We start from the raw sequence: 20,992 nt of genomic DNA, 5'->3' as shown, positions 1-20,992 counted from the left end.
GACCTGGTCAACTGACCGCCATGGCAATAGCACTTGCGGCTCCCTGCCCACGTAGCCTCCCTAGGCCACACTTACCTCTTTATCATGGCCATAGTTGGACCATGCCCTCCGTGCCGCCCGCCGATCCAGCTCGTGGTCCTCAACCATGTAGCCCTCAATCATGAGCACAACCCTTCTCCTTCAGGATCTTTCTGGCTGCGGAAGCCAAGGTGGGCGAGTTGGCGCCCATCAGGGCCTCCCACCCACCGCGTCCCCGTACAACCCGGCCCTGGGCCGAGGGCTTCCCGGGGCCAATGTCCAAGGGCCCTCCGGCACCAGGTGTGAACTGTGGCGGTTCCAACCTTCTAGCCAGGCCTGGGCGCTGACGTGGGACCGTGGGAAAGGCTCTGAACTAGGAGTTCGCGGACGAAGGTGGTGGTGATGGCGATGCTGACACTGCCATTGAGCCCTGACCCTGACTGGCACTCAGGCTGTCTGACCTCCTCCTCCCCACGCCCCCTGCTGGAGGTGCAGGTGTGACTGGCATGACTACGTTGCAGAAGAGAAAACCAAGGCTGTGGAGTGAGCCATGCAGTCAAGGTCACAATGAGTAATAACAGCGAATACATATCAATCGGGCACATCACCGGGAGCCAGGCAGCTTCGTATTAAGAGCTTTTACATGTATTTTCTCATTTAATTCTTTTCACCAGGATTTGACGAGGCGGGTACTATAACCATCCCATTTCACAGAGGGGGAAACTGAGGCACGGAGAGATTAAGTAACTTGCTTGAGGTTTCACGCCAGTAACCAGAGAAACCAGGACTCGAACCCAGGCCGTCTGACTCTGGAGCCTGCAGTTATGGCCAAGAGCCTTTTTTTTCTTTTCATTAATCCTCACCCGAAGATATCTTTCCATTGATTTTTTTTTTTTTTTTTAGAGAGAGAGAGTGGAAAGGAGAGGGAGAGACACAGAGAGAGAAATATCGATGTGGGAGAGACACATCGATTGGTTGCCTCCCACACATGCCCTGACTGGGGCCGGGGACAAGCCCGCAACTGAAGTATGTGCCCTTGATCGGAATCGAACCCGGGACCCTCCGGTCTGCAGGCTGACACTCCACCCACTGAGCCACACCGGCCAGGGCATGGCCGAGAACCCTGTGCTCGTGGAACTATCCCCTCCGCTGTATGGCAGAGGCTCTCAAACACAGCAAGGACCAAACTGTGAAATGCTTCCCTGGGGGTAACCGAAGCCCCGAAACCCCGCCCAGGCCCGCATCCCGAGGGCCTTACCGGAGCCTCTCACTGATCCCCGCCAGGTTTGTGAGAGCCATGAGCGCCTCGAAGTTCTGCAGGCCTGAGCAGTTGAGGTGCAGCAGGGACACCAGGGGCCGGACCACCTCATAGACCTGCGATGTGCCCCCCACTGTCAGGGCTACACGGCCCAGCCCCCACCAGCCCGCTGACCCTGCAGCCGGCGGTCCCCCCAGCAGCAGGCTGCCCTCCCCATCCCGGGGCTCAGCTACAGCCGGGTTTGAGGCCATCAGGGCCCAGCGAGGGGCGGCGGGGGGGCCAGGGCTGGGCGGAGGACACGCACCCGCTCTCCGGGAAAGGTCATCTCTGGGTTGGAGGTGATGGTGAGCTTGGCGAGAGCCTGGGCAGCCTTTGTCTGCCCCACGTCCGTGCCTTCCAGGGCCAGCGGGAGCAGAGCCTATGGGGACAAGCCCTTCAGGGGTCATGATGTGCCTGGAGCGTGAGGCCCAAGCTGTCAGGCCCCGATGCCCTGACTGTGCGCCCTCACTATCCCCTCCCCGCCCCCCACAAGGCTTGTAGATCGCGTGGCTCAGACCCTCGTCGCCTCTCTGAGGTCTCCCATAGGCCACCCAAACACTTCCGGAAACACCATTCAAGACCTAGACCTTGGCTGTGCTGGGCAGGGGGCTAAGGAGGTCAATGACACAGGGAAAGGCCGACCCAGCAACTTAACAGGAGCCCAGCCCCTTCAGCATCACCCACTTAGCAGGAGGACGTTCCTCCCGCCATTTATAATGCGCTTTTTTAATTTCACAGAGGAAGGGAGAGGGAGAGACAGAAACATCGATGATGAGAGAATCATGGATCGGCTGCCTCCTGCACACCCCCCACTGGGGATCCAGCCCACAACCCAGGCAGGTGCCCTTGACCGGAATCAAACCTGGGACCCTTCAGTCCGCAGGCCGATGCTCTATCCACTGAGCCAAGCTGGCCAGGGCCACTGATACTGCTTTTTGCTCCGCATCTAACACCAACTGCTGGTACAGCAGCCGCTGAGTCAGGTTTTACAGCACAGACCCAGGAGGGAGTGTGGACAGCTCACCTTGCCCCCTCCCTGGGCAACCACCGTGCCGCGGTCCTCCGCCTCTTCCACCAAAGCCAGGAAGACCCTGCGGGGAGAAGGCGCGGTGGTGGGCGGCCGGGCCCGGCGGGCAGACATCCCACCCCAGAGGCCACGGCACCAGGCCCCGCTCCCTCGGACGGCGCAGGCTCACCTGGACAGCAGCTCCCGGCAGGAATTGGTCAGCACGGGGCTCTCCGTCTTCACCATGCACGTCATGGCGGACACCACGCCCGCCGCCAGCAGCTTCTTCACCCGGGCCCGCACGAAACTCGGCTTGTCCTGGGGAAGGAGGCGGCTGAGCACAGGGCTCCGGCTCATTACACAGGGAGAGGGGACCCTCCTCACAGCAGATCGATGACCATGAAAACCAAGGCGAAGAAACCGCCTTGAATGGAAGGTGTGCCTGCCGTGGGTGCCCCGGATCACCCGGTCCCAGGGGAGCTCCTTCCCCCAAGCTCCTTCCAGGGGCCCTCACCTTGGGGTGCTGCTCGGGCACGTGCTGCTTGGCGTACTTGGCCAGCTCCACCATCTTGGGGTCGGGCTCCTCGTAGTCGTAGCTGTTGGTGCAGTTCACCAGCGCCGAGGCCACCGCAAACAGCACCGACCGCTCCTCGGACTGCCGGGAGCAGGGGGCAGGGCAGCGCTGACACCAATGCTGCCCGCACCCCGGACCCCAGCTCTACCCTTGGCTGGACAGCTTGGGCACCAGGACGAATCTGGGAACGTGCCCAGGCCTCAGCCCAGCCCCAGACTTCGGGAGCTCACGCACATGACCCCCAACTCCTCTGGAGAGTTCATTGTTTCCAACACTGTGGGGCGGCCAGTATGCCCACGCCACACAGTGGGACCACTCCAGACGCCACACAGTGTGACCATTCCAGACACCATGGGACCACTCCGGACGCCACACAGTGGGATCACTCCGGACGCCACACAGTGGGACCACTCTGGACGCCACACAGTGGGACCACTCCGGACGCCACACAGTGGGACCACTCCGGACGCCACACAGTGGGACCACTCCGGACGCCACATAGTGGGACCACTCGGGACGCCACACAGTGGGACCACTCCGGACGCCACACAGTGGGACCACTCCGGACGCCACATAGTGGGACCACTCCGGACGCCACACAGTGGGACCACTCCAGATGCCACACAATGTGACCATTCCAGACACCACACAGCGGGACCACTCCGGACGCCACACAGTGGGACCACTCTGGATGCCACACAGTGGGACCACTCCAGACACCATGGGACCACTCCGGACGCCACACAGTGGGACCACTCCAGACACCACACAGCGGGACCACTCCGGACGCCACACAGTGGGACCACTCTGGATGCCACACAGTGGGACCACTCCAGACACCATGGGACCACTCCGGACGCCACACAGTGGGACCACTCCGGACACCTCACAGTGGGACCACTCCGGCTGCCAGCCCTCCCTCCCTGGGGCCAGTCTGCCGAGGAAGCCTGCTGGGCTCTAATCCTAGACAGAGTCCCGGGGCGACTGCAGAGCCAGGAGCTACCTGGCTGAGCTGGAACAGAGCCTTCAGGGCCGCCTCGTCCTCCACGAACTCCTCCTTCACGTCAGCATCAAAGGTGAGGTAGGCCAGGCCCTCCACTGCCCAGCGCCGAGTGCCAGCGTCAATCTGGTCATTGCACAGCCACCTGGGCACAGGCAGGGCACGGACAACCGTCAGACAGGGTGGTGTGAAGGGGGCCCACCAGGATCAGGCGGGGGGGTGGGGGGAGGGAACGCCAGGGGCTTGGGCATCCACTCAAAACAGGAAGCAGCTCACAGGGCAGGACCAGGAGGGTCGCCTGGGGGAGAGCAGGGCGGTGAGGAGACCCCACCGCCTCCCAGAGCCCCTCCTGAGGGCAAGCCGCGAGGTGGGGCCGCAGCAACGCCAGGTGACTCACTTCCGACACTGCTTGGCCAGTTTGAGGGTGGAGCCCTCAGCAAACTGCTTCATGCTGAAGTCAGTCCCTCCGGCCGAGCCCAGCTTACAGAGTCCCTGGAGGGAGAGGCAAGAACCAGTTGGCCGCTGAGCTGTTCTGGGCCCCACCCCTGGGAGTTAGCTGTTTTCCACATCACACCAAAAAAAGGGAAAAAAGCTTTTTACAGGCGGAGCTAAGATGTGGGAAAGACAGGTGCCTCAGCCAAGGTCAAGATCCTTATGGGGTGAAGAGACCAAGTGCCCTGGGGCTTTCCCCCCCCCCCCCCCCCCGTGCAGGGCTGCAGGCTCCTGGAGGCCAGACGGCCCCAACCACCAGCTCCCGGGACCGCCTGCAGGCCCAGCCTTCCCGCACAGCCCTTCCGACCAGCCTGGCCCGGCCTGTCCTCCAAACTCCTCATCACCTCCTCCTGGAGCTCCGCCCACCGCCTCCACGGGGCAGCCTGTCAGGGGCCCTCTGACCAGGGTTCTCTCTCTGACGGACCCTGAGCCCTCTGGGAGGAGGCAGGGCCCGTGCCTCTGGCCTGGACAAGCCCTGCAGACCCCCTAGTGCCTTCTAGAGTGAGCTGGGCTGCACCCTGAGACGCCAGCCAGGGGACCCTGCCCTTCTACCCGTGTGCCCGGCCCGGGCCGCCCATCTCACCACCAGCGCCCGGATGCGGATGCTGTCCTTCTCGCTGCGCTTGTACAGGTCCTTCAGCAGCGAGACGCCGTTGGCCGTGATGAAGGAGGCCCGCTTGGCCTTGCCGGCCGCGTGGATCAGGGCCTCCACGGCCACCAGCTGCTCCTCCTCCCGCTCAGAGGCGCACAGCGCGATCACGCTCTCCATGACGCCGCTCAGCTCCAGGGCCCGGTTGCCGGCGTCGCAGGGGCCCTGCAGGAGGCAGGACACCGTCTGGATGGCCCGCAGCTTCCCGGCCAGCCCGTGGTCCTCAAACCAGCTCCTGAGGGCACAGGGGCGGCTGTCACACCAGGGCCGGCATAGGGGACCCTCCTTCCCTCCCACCGGCCAGGTGTGCGCACACGTGGGCAGGGACAGCAAGGAAAGTTGCCAAGGCCATTTCCTGGACAGCAGTGCCGATCCATCGAGCCCTCCCTGACAACATACCGCCTTTTACTCACACCACCCCGCTTGTCTCCTCTGTCCTTAGTGAGATCTGTAATTGTTCTTTTTTTTTCTTAATATATTTTTATTGATTTCAGAGGGGAAGCGAGAGGGAGAGATAGAAACATCAATGATGAGAATCATTGATCGGCTGCCTCCTGCACGCCCCACACTGGGGACCAAGCCTGCAACCCAGGCATGTGCCCTTGACCAGAATCGAATCTGGGACCCTTCAGTCCGCAGGCCGACGCTCTATCCACTGAGCCAAACCAGCTAGGGCTGAAATTGTTCTTATTTCGTAATCTGTCTTGAGTGTTCTCTCAGCTGTAAGCTCCTTAAGAGCAGGACAGCCGTAACCGGTTTGGCTCAGTGGATAGAGCGGTGGCCTGTGGACTGAAGGGTCCCAGGTTTGATCCCGGCCAAGGGCACAGGCCCGGGTTGCAGGCTCGATCCCTGTGAGGGGCATGCAGGAGGCAGCCAATCAATGATTCTCTCTCATCATTGCTGTTTCTATCTCTCTCCCCCTCCCCCTTACTCTCTGAAATTAATACCTATATTTTTCTTAAAAAAAAAAAAAGAGCAGGACTGGCACGTTGCACTGCTGTGTTCAAAGAGACATAGTAAGTGCTCAGTGAACGCTGGGTCTGGGCTTGAGGTGGCATCACAGAGAACTGAGAAAGAAGGTCCCTGTGGAACGAGGCGTGGGCCTGGGACACGTGGCCCCTGCGCGTCCTCCCCAGGCCGCTGCCCGTGTCGAAAGCCTTTCATTACCCCCCCAACCCCCCCACAAGGAGCCAGAACCCAGGCTGGACCCGGCAGCGGAGAGGGCGCCTCGCTCGCCTGATGTAGTTCTCGCAGAGGCGGTGGAAGTTCTCCCTCTCGGCGTCACACTTGAGGTCGTCGAAGAGCTTGCTGAGGAGGATGGAGGCGCTCATGCGAGCTCCCCGGGAGGCTCCGGCACAGAGCCGCCCACCGCCAGGATCTTCTTCAGACCTGAGAGGACACCCTGGTCAGAGGCAGAACAGCCGGTCCAGCCCCGACGGGCCCAGGGCAGAGGTTTCTGGGAAAGGCACGGGACATAGGACCACGCTGCGCAGGCTGCGGGCGCAGGGCAGGCTGTCAGTCTGGCTGACCTGATGCCGCGGAGGCGGGTGTGAGGGCAGAGCAGGGCCTCAGCAGTGACGTCTGGGGCTCTGAGGTTCCTCGTGTGTAAAACTGAAGGGAAGCCCTAGCCGGTTTGGGTATCAGCCTTCGAACTGAAGGGTCCCGGGTTCGATTCCGGTCAAGGGCATGAACCTCAGTTGCAGGTTCCACCCTGGCCCTGGTTGGGGCCAGTGCAGGAGGCAACCATTGATGTGTCTCTCTCACATCAGTGTTCCTCTCTCTCTGTCTCCCCCCCTCCCTTCCACTCTCTCTCTCTAAAAAAATAAAAAAAAAAATCAATGAGAAAATATCCTCAGGTAAGGATTAACAAAAATAATAAAAAATATATTTAAAAAATAAAAACTGAAGGGAAAATAGCAATCACAGCCCTAGCTGGGTTGGCTCAGTGGATAGCGTGTCGGCCTGCGAACTGAAGGGTCCGGGGTTCAATTCCAGGTCAGGGCACATGCCTGGGTTGCAGGCTCCATCCCCAGTGTGGGCCGTGCAGGAGGCAGCTGCTCAATGATTCTCTCCCATCTTGATGTTTCTATCTCTCGCTCCCTCTCCCTTCCTCTCTGAAATCAAAGAAAATAGCAATCACCCCTCACAGGCTTACTGAGGTAACGAAAGGTGAGCACCCGATAGGTGAGCCCAGGCGGGCCCTGTTGCCAAGCTTTCCTTGCGTATCCTTTAGGGACAAAGACCAGTGTGAGCTCAGATATTACACTTTAAGATTTTCCCCGCATATAGAAGCAATACTCGCGGGCCTGCTCGGTGTGCGTGCGTGGGCACACGTCCCAGCTGGAGGTCTGCCTCCGGGGCCGGAGGGCCGGGCACAGGCCCCAGGGTGCGCTCAGGGCAGACCCGCGGCTGGCGCAGCCCCTCCAAGCGAGAGGCCACACGCGTGCTCAGGCCCTGGCCCTTCCTCAAAGCAGCACCGCCTACCTTGGTCAATGACCCAGAGGGTGAGGCTGTTGTCGGGGTCCCTGAGAGACTTGCGGGGCACCACCTTAATCAGGAGGCTCAGGGCGTTGTCGCGGCCCTGGCCCGAGGCGCCCGCCTCGGTCAGCAGCTCCAGCAGGTTGCTGATGAGGACCTTCAGCTCCCGGGTGGGGTCTGGCAGCAAGAAGACGTTAGGTTACACCGTGGCCCAGCCCTGCCTGACCTTTGAACTTTCTCAAGAGGCCAGAGATTAAGAGGGAGGGGGACCTGCATCCTGAGCTCTGGGCTGGGCTCCAGCTTCCCTACAGGCACCCTGACTGCTTAGAACCTTGACAGTATGGCTCAGTGGATAGAGCTTCGGCCTGCAGACTGAAGGGTCCCGGGTTCGATTCCGGTCAAGGGCATATACCTGGGTTGCGGGCACATCCCCAGTGGGAGATGTGCAGGAGGCAGCTGATTGATGTTTCTCTCTCATCGATGTTTCTAACTCTCTCTCTCCCTTCCTCTCTGTAAAAAATCAATAAAATATATTTTAAAAAAAAGAACCTTGAGTAGCCCTAGACAGTATAGCTCAGTGGATAGAGCGTCGGGGGTTTGATTCCAGTCAAGGGCTTGTACCTGGGTTACAGGCTCCTCCCCGGCCCGGGCCCTGGTTGGGGCTCGTGCAGGAGGCAACCCATCGATGTGTTTCTCTCACATCGATATTTCTGTCTTTCCCTCTCTCTTCCATTCTCTCTAAAAACCAATGGAAAAATACCCCCGGGTGAGGGTTTAAAAAAAGAAGAACCTGGAGTAAAACAGTGTCACCAGCCATTTTCCCAAAAGGCCTGGTGCCCAGCCCCGCCCCCTCCATGACAGACCCAGGCGACCGCAGCCCCGCCCCCACTCACCCACCACGATGGCGCCCTCTTTGCCTCGGAAGCCCTTCCTGACGCCTTCCTTGAGGGCATCAAACATCACCTGCAGCAGGTGGCAGGCAGCCAGCGACACGGCCTGGTTGTCCACGCCCAGGACGGAGACCACCCGCCGCGTCCCCAGCACGCTCAGCGTGGCCACTGTCTGGGGGAGAGAGGAGAGCCCCGGTTGGGGAAGGGCAGCCGGAGAGCTAGAGCCCTACCGGCGGGTCCCGAGTGTGGCCGGAGGTTCCGTTTGGCCTAAACCACCTTCGCAGGACATGTCACAGTTCCCCCGCTGACCCAGGAACTGTGGGCTCCGCTAGAGGCAACAAGGTCGAGTCCCTGGCCCCTGGGGCAGGCCTGTTCCTGCTGATGCATCTGTGCTGAGAGTCAGTCGAGTGACGGGCCCCTCATATCTGGTCTCCGTCTCAGACACCGTGGTGACATCGCTGACCACCCCCCGCGGGAGGACCCCCCTGGGGAAATGCAGACGGTGCTCAGGGGAGGACGGTGCGCTGTGTCTAAGACAAGCCTGCTTGCACCGCCCAGACAGCGAGTGAGTCAGCGACCGGGCAGCTCCGTGAGCAGCTGCAGGAACGACTGGCCACGCTCAGAAGCCCCCCCACACCATCGCCCCCCAAAGCAGGCACCCCAGTGTCGGCGGGTGGCTTTGCCCCTTCCCGGCCCCGGGCGGCCCCAATCATGTTGGCCTTTTTGGAGCCGTGTTACATTCTCCTCTCCCGTTACAGGCCTCCTTGTCCTCTGCCTCAAGTTGTCTTTGGAGGATGAGGGGTGGAAGGCAGGATGGACGGACGGAGGGACGCACGGACGGACGGGGGCAGGAAGCAGCCCCCACCTACCCGTGACTGGTGCTCAGAGCAGATGCCCACCAGCGTGCGCAGGGCCGCCAGCATCAGGTCGGCCTCCCCCGTGTCCAGCAGGCGCTGCAGGAGCTGCACCCCGTTGTTCCGGAAGATCTTCTCCGCCCCGGCCTCCTCCCGGGCCAGCACCACCAGGTTCTGGGAAGCCTGCGTGAAAGGGGACAGTGGTTCTCAACCTTCTGGCCCTTTAAATACAGTTCCTCACGTTGTGACACCACGCACACAGGGCCCGGCGGGCAGAGGCCCCGCGCTCCGGCCCCGCTGGTGACCCTGGCTATCCATTTAACCTCGCCGAACCTCAGTGCACTTCTTTGGGGGTTTTTTTTGTGTATTTTTAAAATATATTTTTATTGATTTCAGAAAAGAAGGGAGAGGGAGAAAGAAACATCAGTGATGAGAGAGAATCATTGACCGACTGCCTCCTGCACGCCCCCTACTGGGGATCGAGCCCACACACGGGCATGTGTCCTGACTGGGAATCGAACCGTGACCTCCTGGTTCATAGGTCGATGCTTAACCACTGAGCAACACTGGCCGGGCCCCTTCTTTGTAAGGAGGGCAAGAGCCTGCTCTCAGGGCTGGTAGTTAGAGTACGTGGGGTCCTGAGTCCCTGGCAAAGACGGGCCCCCGGGGCTTCTGGGTGAACCCCAGCACACAGGGCACTGCGGCCGGGCAGCCCCACCGGGAGACCAGCTCTCACTCGGCCCAGGCCCCTCACCTTCTGCTTCTTCTCGGTGCCTTTCTCCTGGGGGTCCAGCAGGATCTGAAACATCTGCTCCACCTTGGCATCCGTGGAGGACATGTACCGCACCTGCGACAGAGCGAGAGCATGGGCCCCACCGCCGCCTCGGGCCAGACACACACACAGCCCCTTTGTTCTCTCCGGCTCCTCCCAGTGCCTGGCTCCCGTGTCTGGGAGGCCCGGCGAGGAGGTCTGGGTTGGGGCGAGCACCCAGCTCCCGTGGGCAGGAAGGGACTCGCCTGGCAGCTTCTCCCCAACTTCCCGCGGCTGTTTTCCTCCCTGAGCGACTTCCCGCTTGGTCAGCAGGGGCAGTGCCGCTCAGAGGGGAGGCATCCTCTCCGCCAAAGGCTACCCCTCCCAGAGGCGCCATCGACGCTGGGGCAGCACTTACACTTCCTGCAAGGGAGCCAGCAGGGGGTAGGTCGCTGCCCACACTCCCCTTGGGTAGAGTGTCCTCCTTTTGAGTTTTTGAAAATAATCTAAATGATCAGGATCACCCCAGGCCTCTCCCTCCCCATGGCTCTGGGTCCCTGCTCCTCTTGCACCCATGGCAGCATGACTAATCAGTCACGGCACACGCTCCTGCCCGGCCCAGGTGCTCCCTAATCCTTCTCAACAAGGGCTCTAGCCAGACCCTGGGAATCAAACAGAGCTGGCACCAAAAGGAGCACAGTTTGGCCCGGCCGGCGTGGCTCAGTGGTTGAGCATCAACCTATGAACCAGGAGGTCACAGTTCGATTCCCAGTTGGGGCACATGCCCGGGTTGCAGGCTCGATCCCCAGTGGAGGGCATGCAGGAGGCAGCCGAGCAATGATTCTCATCATTGATGTTTCTGTCTCTCTCTCCTTCTGCCCTTGGCTGGAATCGAACCTGAGACCCTTCAGTCCGCAGGCTGACGCTCTATCCACTGAGCCAAGCCGGCTGGGACAATGTTAAAAGAAATAAAAAAGGAACAGTTTGCTTTCCCAGGTCTCGACCTTTCAATGAGGAATTAGCCATCGCATTATTCGCTTCTACTGTTTCAGCATTTTAACACCAAATGATCTGGTTAATTCAAGCTTGGGCAAAGTTCACGATGGCCTTCAGATTCTCTTCTCCTAATTACGTGAGCGCCTATGCCACACAAATAATGCCTCTTTATTTAAAAAAATTAGCAGGTGAAGCCATGTCTCCTTAGAAGAGCCCCCTCATCCCATTCCTTTCCCCAGAGGTCTCACCGGTGACGTTTTCATGTGTATTTTTAGTTATTTTTCTCCCTACTTACATACCCAAGTGTGGGTGCAGAAAAAATAGGGGGTGGTCTTGGGTGTGTATGTGGGGAAAACATCTATAATAATAAAAGGGTAATATGCTAATTAGACCAGACAGCCAAAAGACCTTCCGGACGTCCTTCCAGATGTCCTTCCGGACGACCTTCCGAATGAAGCCAGGACTGTGAGGGCCGAGCCCCTTGCACGAATTTCGGGCATCGGGCCTCTAGTTTTAATATAAATGACACCATACTGTATGTGTTACTGTATGTTTTCCCTTTTCCCATTTAAGCGTCAGCCTTCCACGCCTGTGCATGCGGGTCCACCTACTCTCAACTCTCGGTAACTGCCATGTAGGACGTCACCCAGTGTAGCCAGCCATTCCCCCGCTGCTGGGCACTGAGGCCAGTTCCGGGTTTTCATGGAGCCCAACAAGGCTGCAATCAACACACACGCCAGCTTGTGTACACGGATGGGCAACACTTGAGGTGCGACAGGTAAACACACCGGATACAGCACCTGCTCGTTTACCATTTTAAGAGAGATGCTGAAGCGCTCCCCCAGGGAGCTGCACCAACGCACACCCGCCGGGCAGCCAGGGGCAGGCTCGCGCCCCTAACCTCCCCACGTCAGCGTCTCCCTCCCGCCTTCTAGCCAAGTATACACTTTATTTATCTATTTTAATCCTCACCCGAGGATATTTTTTCATTGATTTTTAGAGACAGTGGAAGAGGGGGGAAAGACAGAAATATCGATGTGAGAGAAACACATATCAAGTGGCTGCCTCCTGTACGCACCCCGACCAGGGTCCGGGCTGGGGAGGAGCCTGCGATCAAGGTACGTGTCCTTGACCAGAATCGGGCCCAGGACCCTTCGGTCCTCAGGCTCGACGCTCTAGCCCAGTGGTCGTCAAACTCATTAGTCAACAGAGACAAACTCGTTAGTCAACAGTACAATGATTGAAATTTCTTTTGAGAGCCAAATTTTTTAAACTTAAACTATACAGGTAGGTACATTGTTATTCACTTAATTAGGGTAACTCCTAAGCTGGCCTTTGCTAAAAACGTCCTCAATCTGATTGAGGTACGTTAGCCGAGGTCGACCCCTTCCAACTCTCCCATCCACACGCGTCTTGTATACTTGTTTCGTCTATCTCCTTTCGTTCATCCTCTCTATATGTCCAAACATCTCAACATACCTTTCTCCATCCTCGACACTACATCTTCTTTCACTCCACAACGTTCCCTAAAATTAACTTAATAAACTTTACTTAAAGTTTTAAGTCAACTTCGCACTGTACGTGCGCGCCCGCACGTGGTATTTTGTGGAAGAGCCACAATCAAGGGGCCAAAGAGCCGCATGTGGCTCGCGAGCCGCGGTTTGCCGACCCCTATGCCAAATCGGATAGGGCAAGTGTACAAACTTTAAACAGCGCCAGACAGACCGACGAGAAGCCAGCACCTTGCTGGTATTTTAGTTTGCGTTTCCCTACCTGCTGGCGAGGCTCTCGGGCCGTCCTCCCTGCAGAACTGTGTTTCCGCCTTCGACCCACACCCCTTCCCAGGGTCCCTCCGCCACCAGTCAATGCCCCGTGCCCTCCCCGTCACTCACGTACCTTCTCCTGAATCTGGCCCCCGATGCTGCGCAGGGCCTCCTGGAAAACTCTGTTCTTGGGCTCCAGGCTCACGCACCTCTGCAGGTCCAGGACGGCCTGGTCCAGGCGGCCCAGCTTCTCCAGGGCCTGGCTCCGCCGGTAAAGCGCCTTGACGTCCCCGCCGTCCTTGTCGATGGCTGAGCACAAACGGGAGCTCGGTCAGCACCCAGGAGGCCACCGTCTCCAGGCGGGAGCAGGAGGGAAAGATCTTGAGGGCCAGAGGAAGGTGGGGGGACGGATGCGGGGCTCAGCACTCCGGCCGCAGAAAAGGTGAGGGCAGCTGCAGAAAAGGAAAGGCCCGAGGAAGTGGGCAGGCGGGCAGGTGCGCTCCAGAGGGGAAGAGGAGAAGGTGGTCATGCGGGTCCCAGGTCCTTGCCCACCACAAAGCCCCACAGCTCCCTCCGCACAGGGCGCGTTCCCCACCTTTGGAGGCCTCGGTTTCTGCTTTGCTGTAATCTTCCTGCAAAAGAAAAGCAGGCGGCTGGCTGCGTTCCACAGCGCGGCAGGGCTGTCCCCCCTACCACCCGGCCCCCTACCACCCGGGGGCCCCCAAAGACATCCCACAGGTGTGGGCGGCCTGAGAAGGTGAATGTCCGGCCAGGGCCCCCCCGCAGCGGCGAGATGTACAACGCGGCCCCGGCGGCCCGGGCTCCCTCACCAGCTTAAGGTGGCAGGCGGCCCGGTTCCGGTGCAGGATGGCCTGGTCCTGGGGCGTCGCACCCAGATCCAGGGCCTGGGTGTAGGCCGCCAGGGCGCCCTCGTAGTCCCCGCATTTGAACAGCTCGTTGCCATCTTTCCGCAGCTGCTCCACGGAGCTGGCCTGCGGAGGGGAGCGGTGCGAACGTCGGCGCTGGGCTCGGGGCCCGCCCGGAGCTGGGTGTCCGGGACCAGCCCCCCATGGAGGGCCAAGACAGGGGCGAGGAGGCGGCGGGGAGTGGGCAGAGCAGGTGCGAGGTGGTGCAGGCGCGGGGGATGGGCACCCCGCCCCCCGCCCCCGGGACGGTGGCTGGGTGGGGGTCCCGGGACCACTCACCGTCATCGCGGAGGACCTCCCTGGCGCGCGCCGTCGCGGGCTCTGGGGCGGGCGAAGCCCAGACGCCGGAATCCGCCGTGGGATGCCCCGCCCCCTGACGTCATTGGCGCCGGCCGAGAGGGGGCGGGACCAAGGCGTGCGCGCGCCGCGAGGGGCGGGGCGCTCGGCCGGCTCCGCATGCGCAGAGGAGCCGGGGGCGCGCCTAGTCTGTTCCCACCGAGACCTGCAGGGGGCGCGCGTGGGAACACCCCGAGGGAGACGCGCAGAGGCCCTGGCCGGGGCCCTGACCGCGGCGGGAGGGCACGAGGTCTGCGGTCACCGGGTCGCGAGCAGCAGCCTGGGGAGGCCCGGCGCCAGGAGCGGGTCTCGGTGGGAGAGGAGACAGTGGTCAGGAGGTGAGAGTTCAGAGAAAGCTCGGCCCCCTCCCCGGATAAATGCAGAATCTTAATAAACACGAATCCAGGGGGTCACAGGTGCCCTTAAGCCATCCATGGGAAGATCCAGGATGCAACCCCGACTATAATGTGTGTAATCCTTGACCCTCGACCCACAGCGTAGACGTGGCCCCTGTTACCTGCTTCTCGGGCCCCGTGGACTTTTCCTGCCCCGAATGGTTTGCAATCATGTGTTCACGTGATTTTCTGTTTTGAGGTCTGTCTCTCCACTAGTCTGCAAGCTACAAGCCTCCCGTCCCGGAACTTAGAGCCCCAGATCCTGGAAAACGCACTGGCCGTGTTCCCGTGGCTTTGGGGCTGGAGTTGTCACTGGGCTGAGGCATGGACAGGCCCGCCCAAGTGCATCGGAGCCCCTGCAGCCTGCAGGTGGCAGCAGGAGGCTGTGTCAGGAGCATCGGAGAGCTGAGGACAAGAAAGCAGGGTCTTGTTGGCATACTGGGTGGATGGTCTGGCACAAGTGAGGGTGCTGAGCCTGAGGACTGAAGGACCCAGTCCGGGGTTCGTTCTGGTCAAGGGCACGTACCTTGATCAATTGGTTGCCTCCCCTAAGATGTGTGCCCGAGGCGACCAATTGATGTCTCTCACATCAACGGATATTTCTCTCTTGCTCTCTCTCTATCTCCCCCACCCCTCTTCCTTTCTATTCCCTAAATAAATGAAGTCAAATGGAAAAAAAAACAAAAAAACAAGTGAGGGTGCTGAGCCAATGCTGAAGGGAGGGGCAGGGGGCTGGCGACAGGCAGAAACGGTCTGCCCGCACCCTACTCCCCGCCTTGGGGAGAGTGAAAGGGGTCAGCTCTTATCGGAAGGGCAGGCTCCCTTCCTCCCAACCAGCTTCCCAGAGGAGCTCAGTTCCTGCTGAGAGAGTAGGGGACCGGAAGTGGGTCGGCTGGGGAGTAGGAGGAGACTGCTGTACCTGAGAGAGAGGTCGGCTGGGCAAGGGTCACCCAGCTGAAGAGCAGTGGTAGCTCCAGGGACAGCCTCCCCTGGGAGCCCCTGAGAGGCCACCGCCGCCTCTGCCCTGGTCCTAGGAACCCCAGCGTCTTTCTTGCTGAGCTATGGCTGCAAACTATAAGGAAATAACAGTCAAAGCCCCAAGGCCCCTGGGCTATGAACACCCGGGCACAGACCTCTAGAGAGAGTGAAAAGTGATGGAGTGTGTCTTCTGTTGCTCGGCCAGCGTGGCTCAGTGGTTGAGCGTTTACCTATGAACCAAGAGGTAACGGTTCGATTCCTGGTCGGGGCACATGCCCGGGTTGTGGGCTCTGTCCCCAGTGGGGGATGTGCAGGAGGCAGCTGATCCATGATTCTCTCTCATCATTGATGTTTACACCTCTCTCTCCCTCTCCCTTCCTCTCTGAAATAAATTTAAAAAAAAATTTTTTTTAAAAGGGAAAATGTAGGGACTGTGGCTCCAAGCGGCCTAAGGTTTTCTGAGCTCTAGGGGAAGGGCTCAGAAGACCACAGGACAGAATGAGCGGTGAGAAAGAAGTGGAGCCATCAGCCTAGTGAACAGATACGCATTTTAGAACCATTCTCAGCTTCCAGGCTGCCATGGAGGCCCTGGGAATGCTGATGGCTCCGTTTCCGGCCCCAGAGGCCTCAGTTCAAGCCTTTGGAACTTCCCTCCCTACCCTCTGTGTCGTGGCAACCACCAAGACGAGCTGATAACTGAGGGTGAATCCTTTCATTGACGTTCCCCCTGAGCCCTCATCTGCACCAGCGACAGCCAGAGCACACACGCTGCCTGTGTGGTTGGAGTTTCCTTAGCAACGAGCTGATCCATGTCACAGGCAAAGCTCTTCCAGGGTGTGAGGGTCCTCTTACCCCTCATACCTCATAGCCGCCTTCCCCTGAGGCGGACTTTAGCCAAAAGGCTGGAGCAGGGGTCCTCAAACTTTTTAAACAGGGGCCAGTTCACTGTCCCTCAGACCGTTGGAGGGCCGGACTATAGTTAAAAAAAAAAAAACTATGAACAAATTCCTATGCACACTGCACATATCTTATTTTGAAGTAAAAAAACAAAATGGGAACAAATACAATATTTGTATTTGCATGTGGCCCGCGGGCCGTAGTTTGAGGACCCCTGGGCTGGAGGCCGCCCGCCAGCAATGTTAAGTGTTATTCTAGTACCTGCCTGCGGCCTGACAATGTCATGCTCCCAGAAGAGCAGTGGCGACACACATCACCCCAGAGCCCACAGCCGGTGCCCGGGGACTGATGCACGAACCCTTATGGCACAAAAATGCAAATTTTGTCCCAGCACCTGAGAGCAAAGAAGACAGTTCCTGTATAGCTAACATGGCTCAGTGATCGAGCGTCCACCCATGAACCAGGAGGTCACGGTTCAATTCCCAGTCAAGGGCACATGCCCAGGTTGCAGACTCAATTCCCTGAGGCGGGGTGTGTGTGTGTGTGTGTGTGTGTGCAGGAGGCAGCCTATCAATGATTCTCATTGATGTTTCTATCTCTCTCTTCCTCTCTGAAATCAATAAACATATATATTTTAAAAAGTCAGCAACTCCAATGTTAATCACTAACTTAAAAAAAAGAATAGCCCTGCCATGACTGGTTTGGCTCAGTGGATAGAGCAGCCGTGGGCAAACTACGGCCCGTTTGAAATGAATAAAACTAAAAAAAAAAAAAAAAAAAGACCGTACCCTTTTATGTAATGATGTTTACTTTGAATTTATATTAGTTCACACAAACACTCCATCCATGCTTTTGTTCTGGCCCTCTGGTCCAGTTTAAGAACCCATTGTGGCCTTCGAGTCAAAAAGTTTGCCCACCCCTGGGATAGAGTGTCAGCCTGCGGACTGAAAGGTCCCAGGTTCGATTCCAGTCAAGGGCACGTACCTTGGTTGCAGGCACATCCCCAGTGGGAGATGTGCAGGAGGCAGCTGATTGATGTTTCTCTCTCATCCATGTTTCTAACTCTCTATTCCTCTCCCTTCCTCTCTGTAAAAAATCAATAAAATATATTTTTTTTTAAAAATAGCCCTGACCAGTTTGGCTCAGTGGCTAGAGCGTCGGCCTGTGGACTGAAAGGTCCCAGGTTCGATTCCGGTCAAGGGCATGTACCTTGGTTGCGGGCACATTCCCAGTAGGGGGTGTGCAGGAGGCAGCTGATTGTTGTTTCTCTCTCATCCATGTTTCTAACTCTCTATCCCTTTCCCTTCCTCTCTGTAAAAAATCAATAAAATATATTTTAAAAAAATAAATAAGCCAGTTCCTGCAGAAACATCGCTGCTGGCTGGGAGCCTAAATCTGAAGCAACTCAGCAGGGCTTCCAGCAAAGGCTCCAATTTCCAGAAGGTCAGGCCCTAGGGGTCTCCTGGGTCCCAAAGTGAGGCTCGGTGCCCATAGCAACCAGGCCCGCCCCCGCGGGGAGAATTCTTTTTAGAGCATTTGGGAATTTTCAGAGCACTGATAGGTTGCAGATTGTCTTTGCATGTGGGGGAGAAGTCCCTCCTGGGACAAGCTGGCTCTGACCTTGAGGTTAGGCGAATTGCCCTGCCCCCTCAGTAACAGCCACCGGTGCCTTCGTGCCCTGGAATCGGCACACTGTGTGGCCTCGGAGAACCAGGACTTGTTCTTGCGCCCCCAGCAGAGCGCCCTGAACCAGGACCTGCCCGCCCCCCCCCCCCCCCCCCCCAATCCCCCCAGGGTGGGCCCCCCCAAAGGAAATCTTTTGGGGTGGGTTCCCAAATCCCCCCGGCCCCCCCGCCCCCGGGGGGGCTTTGGAGCTCGGTCCGGCTTCCCTTCCTCGCGGAACCCCAGTCGCTCGCCCCACCGGCGCGATGGGCTCCGAGGTGGCGCAGCGTGCTAGAAGCTGCGGACTTCGCGGCTCACAAGCACCGACGCAGCGGCGGATGGACCCCGAGGGACCCCCTACATCAACCACCCGATCGGTGGCGCACAGCCCCGGGAGTAACTTGAGCGGCTCCGGGGGACGGGGGGTGGGACCGTGCACCTCACTGAGCACCTACTCTGCACCGAGCTTTGTGCCACGCACTGTGGGTGATGCAGCCTCAGACCATCCGGGGTGGCGGGCATGGCTGTTCCCTGTGTACGACTGACACCCAAAGAGAGTCAAGGACATGCCCGAGGACACCCTGGCTCCAAACAAATCCCACCAACACGCGGGCTGGACCCCCTCCGGTCTGATTTCCTGCTCTGCCCGTCAGTGTGGCTCGGATCCTGACCCACGAGGCGGGAATCACTGACATTGCGGTGTTACAGGTAACTTTTCCCTCCTCCGCCGACAGACAGGAGGCTGGGGTGGGGACCGGCGCCCCATTCAGCTCTGGCTGGCGCCGCAGGGCTAAGTAGGAGCCTGTCCCCAGGCGGCCCTGCTCCATGACACGGTGGAGGACACGGACACCACCCTCGATGAGCTGGAGCTGCACTTCGGGGCGCAGGTGCGGGCGGCTGGTGGAGGAGGTGACGGATGACAAGACGCTGCCGAAGCTGGAGAGGAAGAGGCTGCAGGTGGAGCACGCGCCCCACAGCAGCCCGGGGCCCAAGCTGGTGAAGCTGGCGGACAAGCTGTACAACCTGAGGGACCTGAATCGCTACACCCCAGAGGGTAGAAACCCCCACCTGCTCTGGGGGGACAGGGAGGGCCCATCTTCTGGAGGCCCAGGTGGCTCCGTTCCCCTGGGGGCGGGGAGTGTGGGGGGGCGGGGGGGGGGGAAAGCCTGGGCGTCCTGGTTAATTCCCCAAACCTGTGATCGGCAAACTGCGGCCCAAACGAGTCCCTACCAGACCACTCTGGTCTGCTTTCATGGGGCAGAAATACCGGAGCTGGGCCAGATTTCAAGACACATCCTTCCACCAAGCCCTGCAGGGAGTCGGCTGCCATTCCACGACCGTGTTCTGTCCCTTCCCACGCAGGGTGGTCGGAGCACCGGGTGCAGGAATACTTCGAGTGGGCGGCGCAGGTGGTGAAAGGGCTGCAGGGCACCAGCCGGCCGCTGGAAGAGGCGCTGCAGCAGCTGTTCAAGGAGCGGGGGCTGGCGCTGTGAGCGGAGCCTGGATCCCGGAGCCGGCCGGCGGCACAGCTTCCAGCCCTGCCCGGGCCAGAGGGGACTCATTCTCCAGCCTTCGGGCGCCTCTCCACCCTCCGTGGTTCACTCCGCCCAGCGGCCCAGAGCGTTTGCCCTTTCCCACCCTGAAGGCCTCCTGCCAAGTAAGCTGAGCCTGGACTGTGGGGGCCAGGCGCACCCCGTCCACTTCCAATGCATTCACTGCCCTTCAGGCCTTGGGGCCATTTGCCATTTGCCAGATGGGATCTCCGGTCCCTCGGGCTATACAGACACGCGTTGCATAGTCATGATGGAAAATAAAGCATTTCGGGTCGAGTTTGAGCTGCTGCTCCTTCTCCAGGCTCTGGGATGGGGGACCGGCAGGTGCGATTCCCGCCCTGAGCCAGGTCCCCCGGGTTGAGGGCCTTCGCCTCTTGGCCTGGTTTCCTGTCGGTGAGAAAGGTGGTGAATTCTCGGGGTTCCATAGCGTGACGTGCTTGAAGGAGCCTGACAGATGCCCAGTGAATGTTGGGCGTCCTCGTTGGGAGAGTCCGGCCAGCGGGCAGGTGTATTGGAAAGGCGCGCCGCCCGCTCGCTCGCAGCTCCTGCCCAGCGCGGGAGCGGCCAAGGGATAGGTCCAGGTCGCAGCCTGTCACCTGGTTGCTAAGCGACAGGGAGTTCCGGCTGCTCCGGAAGCGGCCCCTCCCACATAGCCCGAGGTGGGCGGGACCTGGGAGGCTGCGGGGCTGTGAGTGGCATGTGCGCGGGGGGCGGGCGTATCGCAGGAGGAGTTTTTGGTCCTGCGGCGCCGGGAGGCTTATGAGCCCCTTGGAAAGGGCGCACCTGGGGGACCGGGACACTGTTGGGTCACAGCCACTCCGTTCTGGCCCAGGATGGTTTTTCACCCCAAGAAGGCCCAGTGCACTCTCAGCAGGGAAAAAAAAAAGAGGTAACAAAATGAGGACTTCAAAAGGAAATGAGTTTGCCCTGGCTGGTGTTGCTCCTTGGTTAGAGCCTTGATCTGCCTACCTAAGGGTCATGGGTTCGATTCCCGTTCAAGAATGGCAGGTTTGCCCTGGCTGGTTTGGCTCAGTGGATAGAGCCTCGGCTGTGGACTGAAGGGTCCCAGGTTCGATTCCGGTCAAGGGCATGTACCTTGGTTGCACGAACATCCCCAGTAGGGGGTGTGCAGGAGGCAGCTGATCGATGTTTCTCACTCTCTATCCCTCTCCCTTCCACTCTGTAAACAAAAAAAATCAATAAAATATATATATTTTAAAAAATGGCAGGTTTGCCCTGGCTGGTTTGGCTCAGTGGATAGAGCGTCGGCCTATGGACCGAAGGGTCCCAGGTTCGATTCTGGTGAAAGGCACATACCCAGGTTGCAGGCTCCCGGCCCTGGTGGGGGCAGGAGGACATGTCGAAGGCAACCAATTGATGTCTCTTTCACATCGGTGTTTCTCTCTGTCTCTCCCCCTCCCTTCCACTCTAATGGAAAAATTATGAAGACTAAAAAATTAACAAAATAGCAGGTTTG

General features: G+C 59.3%; 2 protein-coding genes across 2 annotated transcripts; one reads left to right on the top strand and one right to left on the bottom strand.

Annotated features, from left to right (window-relative positions):
* Positions 1-349: 349 nt before the first annotated feature.
* LOC102430300 (protein unc-45 homolog A) lies at positions 350-14,071 on the bottom strand. The gene is given in 19 exon segments (XM_014450033.2): positions 350-891; positions 1,277-1,392; positions 1,581-1,694; positions 2,340-2,406; positions 2,512-2,639; positions 2,836-2,976; positions 3,899-4,040; positions 4,293-4,387; positions 4,971-5,271; positions 6,273-6,372; positions 6,375-6,425; positions 7,521-7,691; positions 8,408-8,576; positions 9,274-9,441; positions 10,013-10,105; positions 12,902-13,077; positions 13,364-13,400; positions 13,599-13,760; positions 13,974-14,071. Coding segments are annotated over 19 exon segments (2,418 nt in total). The 5' UTR covers positions 13,980-14,071; the 3' UTR covers positions 350-710.
* A 4,125-nt stretch (positions 14,072-18,196) lies between these two features.
* On the top strand, positions 18,197-19,797 carry HDDC3 (HD domain containing 3). Its single transcript, XM_014450032.2, is given in 7 exon segments — positions 18,197-18,249; positions 18,251-18,294; positions 18,296-18,339; positions 18,615-18,670; positions 18,775-18,855; positions 18,857-19,016; positions 19,325-19,797. Coding segments are annotated over 7 exon segments (537 nt in total). The 5' UTR covers positions 18,197-18,228; the 3' UTR covers positions 19,456-19,797.
* Positions 19,798-20,992: the final 1,195 nt, after the last annotated feature.

The sequence above is a fragment of the Myotis lucifugus genome, unplaced genomic scaffold, assembly GCF_000147115.1.
Source record: "Myotis lucifugus unplaced genomic scaffold, Myoluc2.0 scaffold_1667, whole genome shotgun sequence".
Classification (NCBI taxonomy): Eukaryota; Metazoa; Chordata; class Mammalia; order Chiroptera; family Vespertilionidae; genus Myotis; species Myotis lucifugus.
The sequence above is the reverse complement of the archived record's forward strand: the minus strand, read 5'-3'. Positions and strand labels throughout refer to the sequence as shown.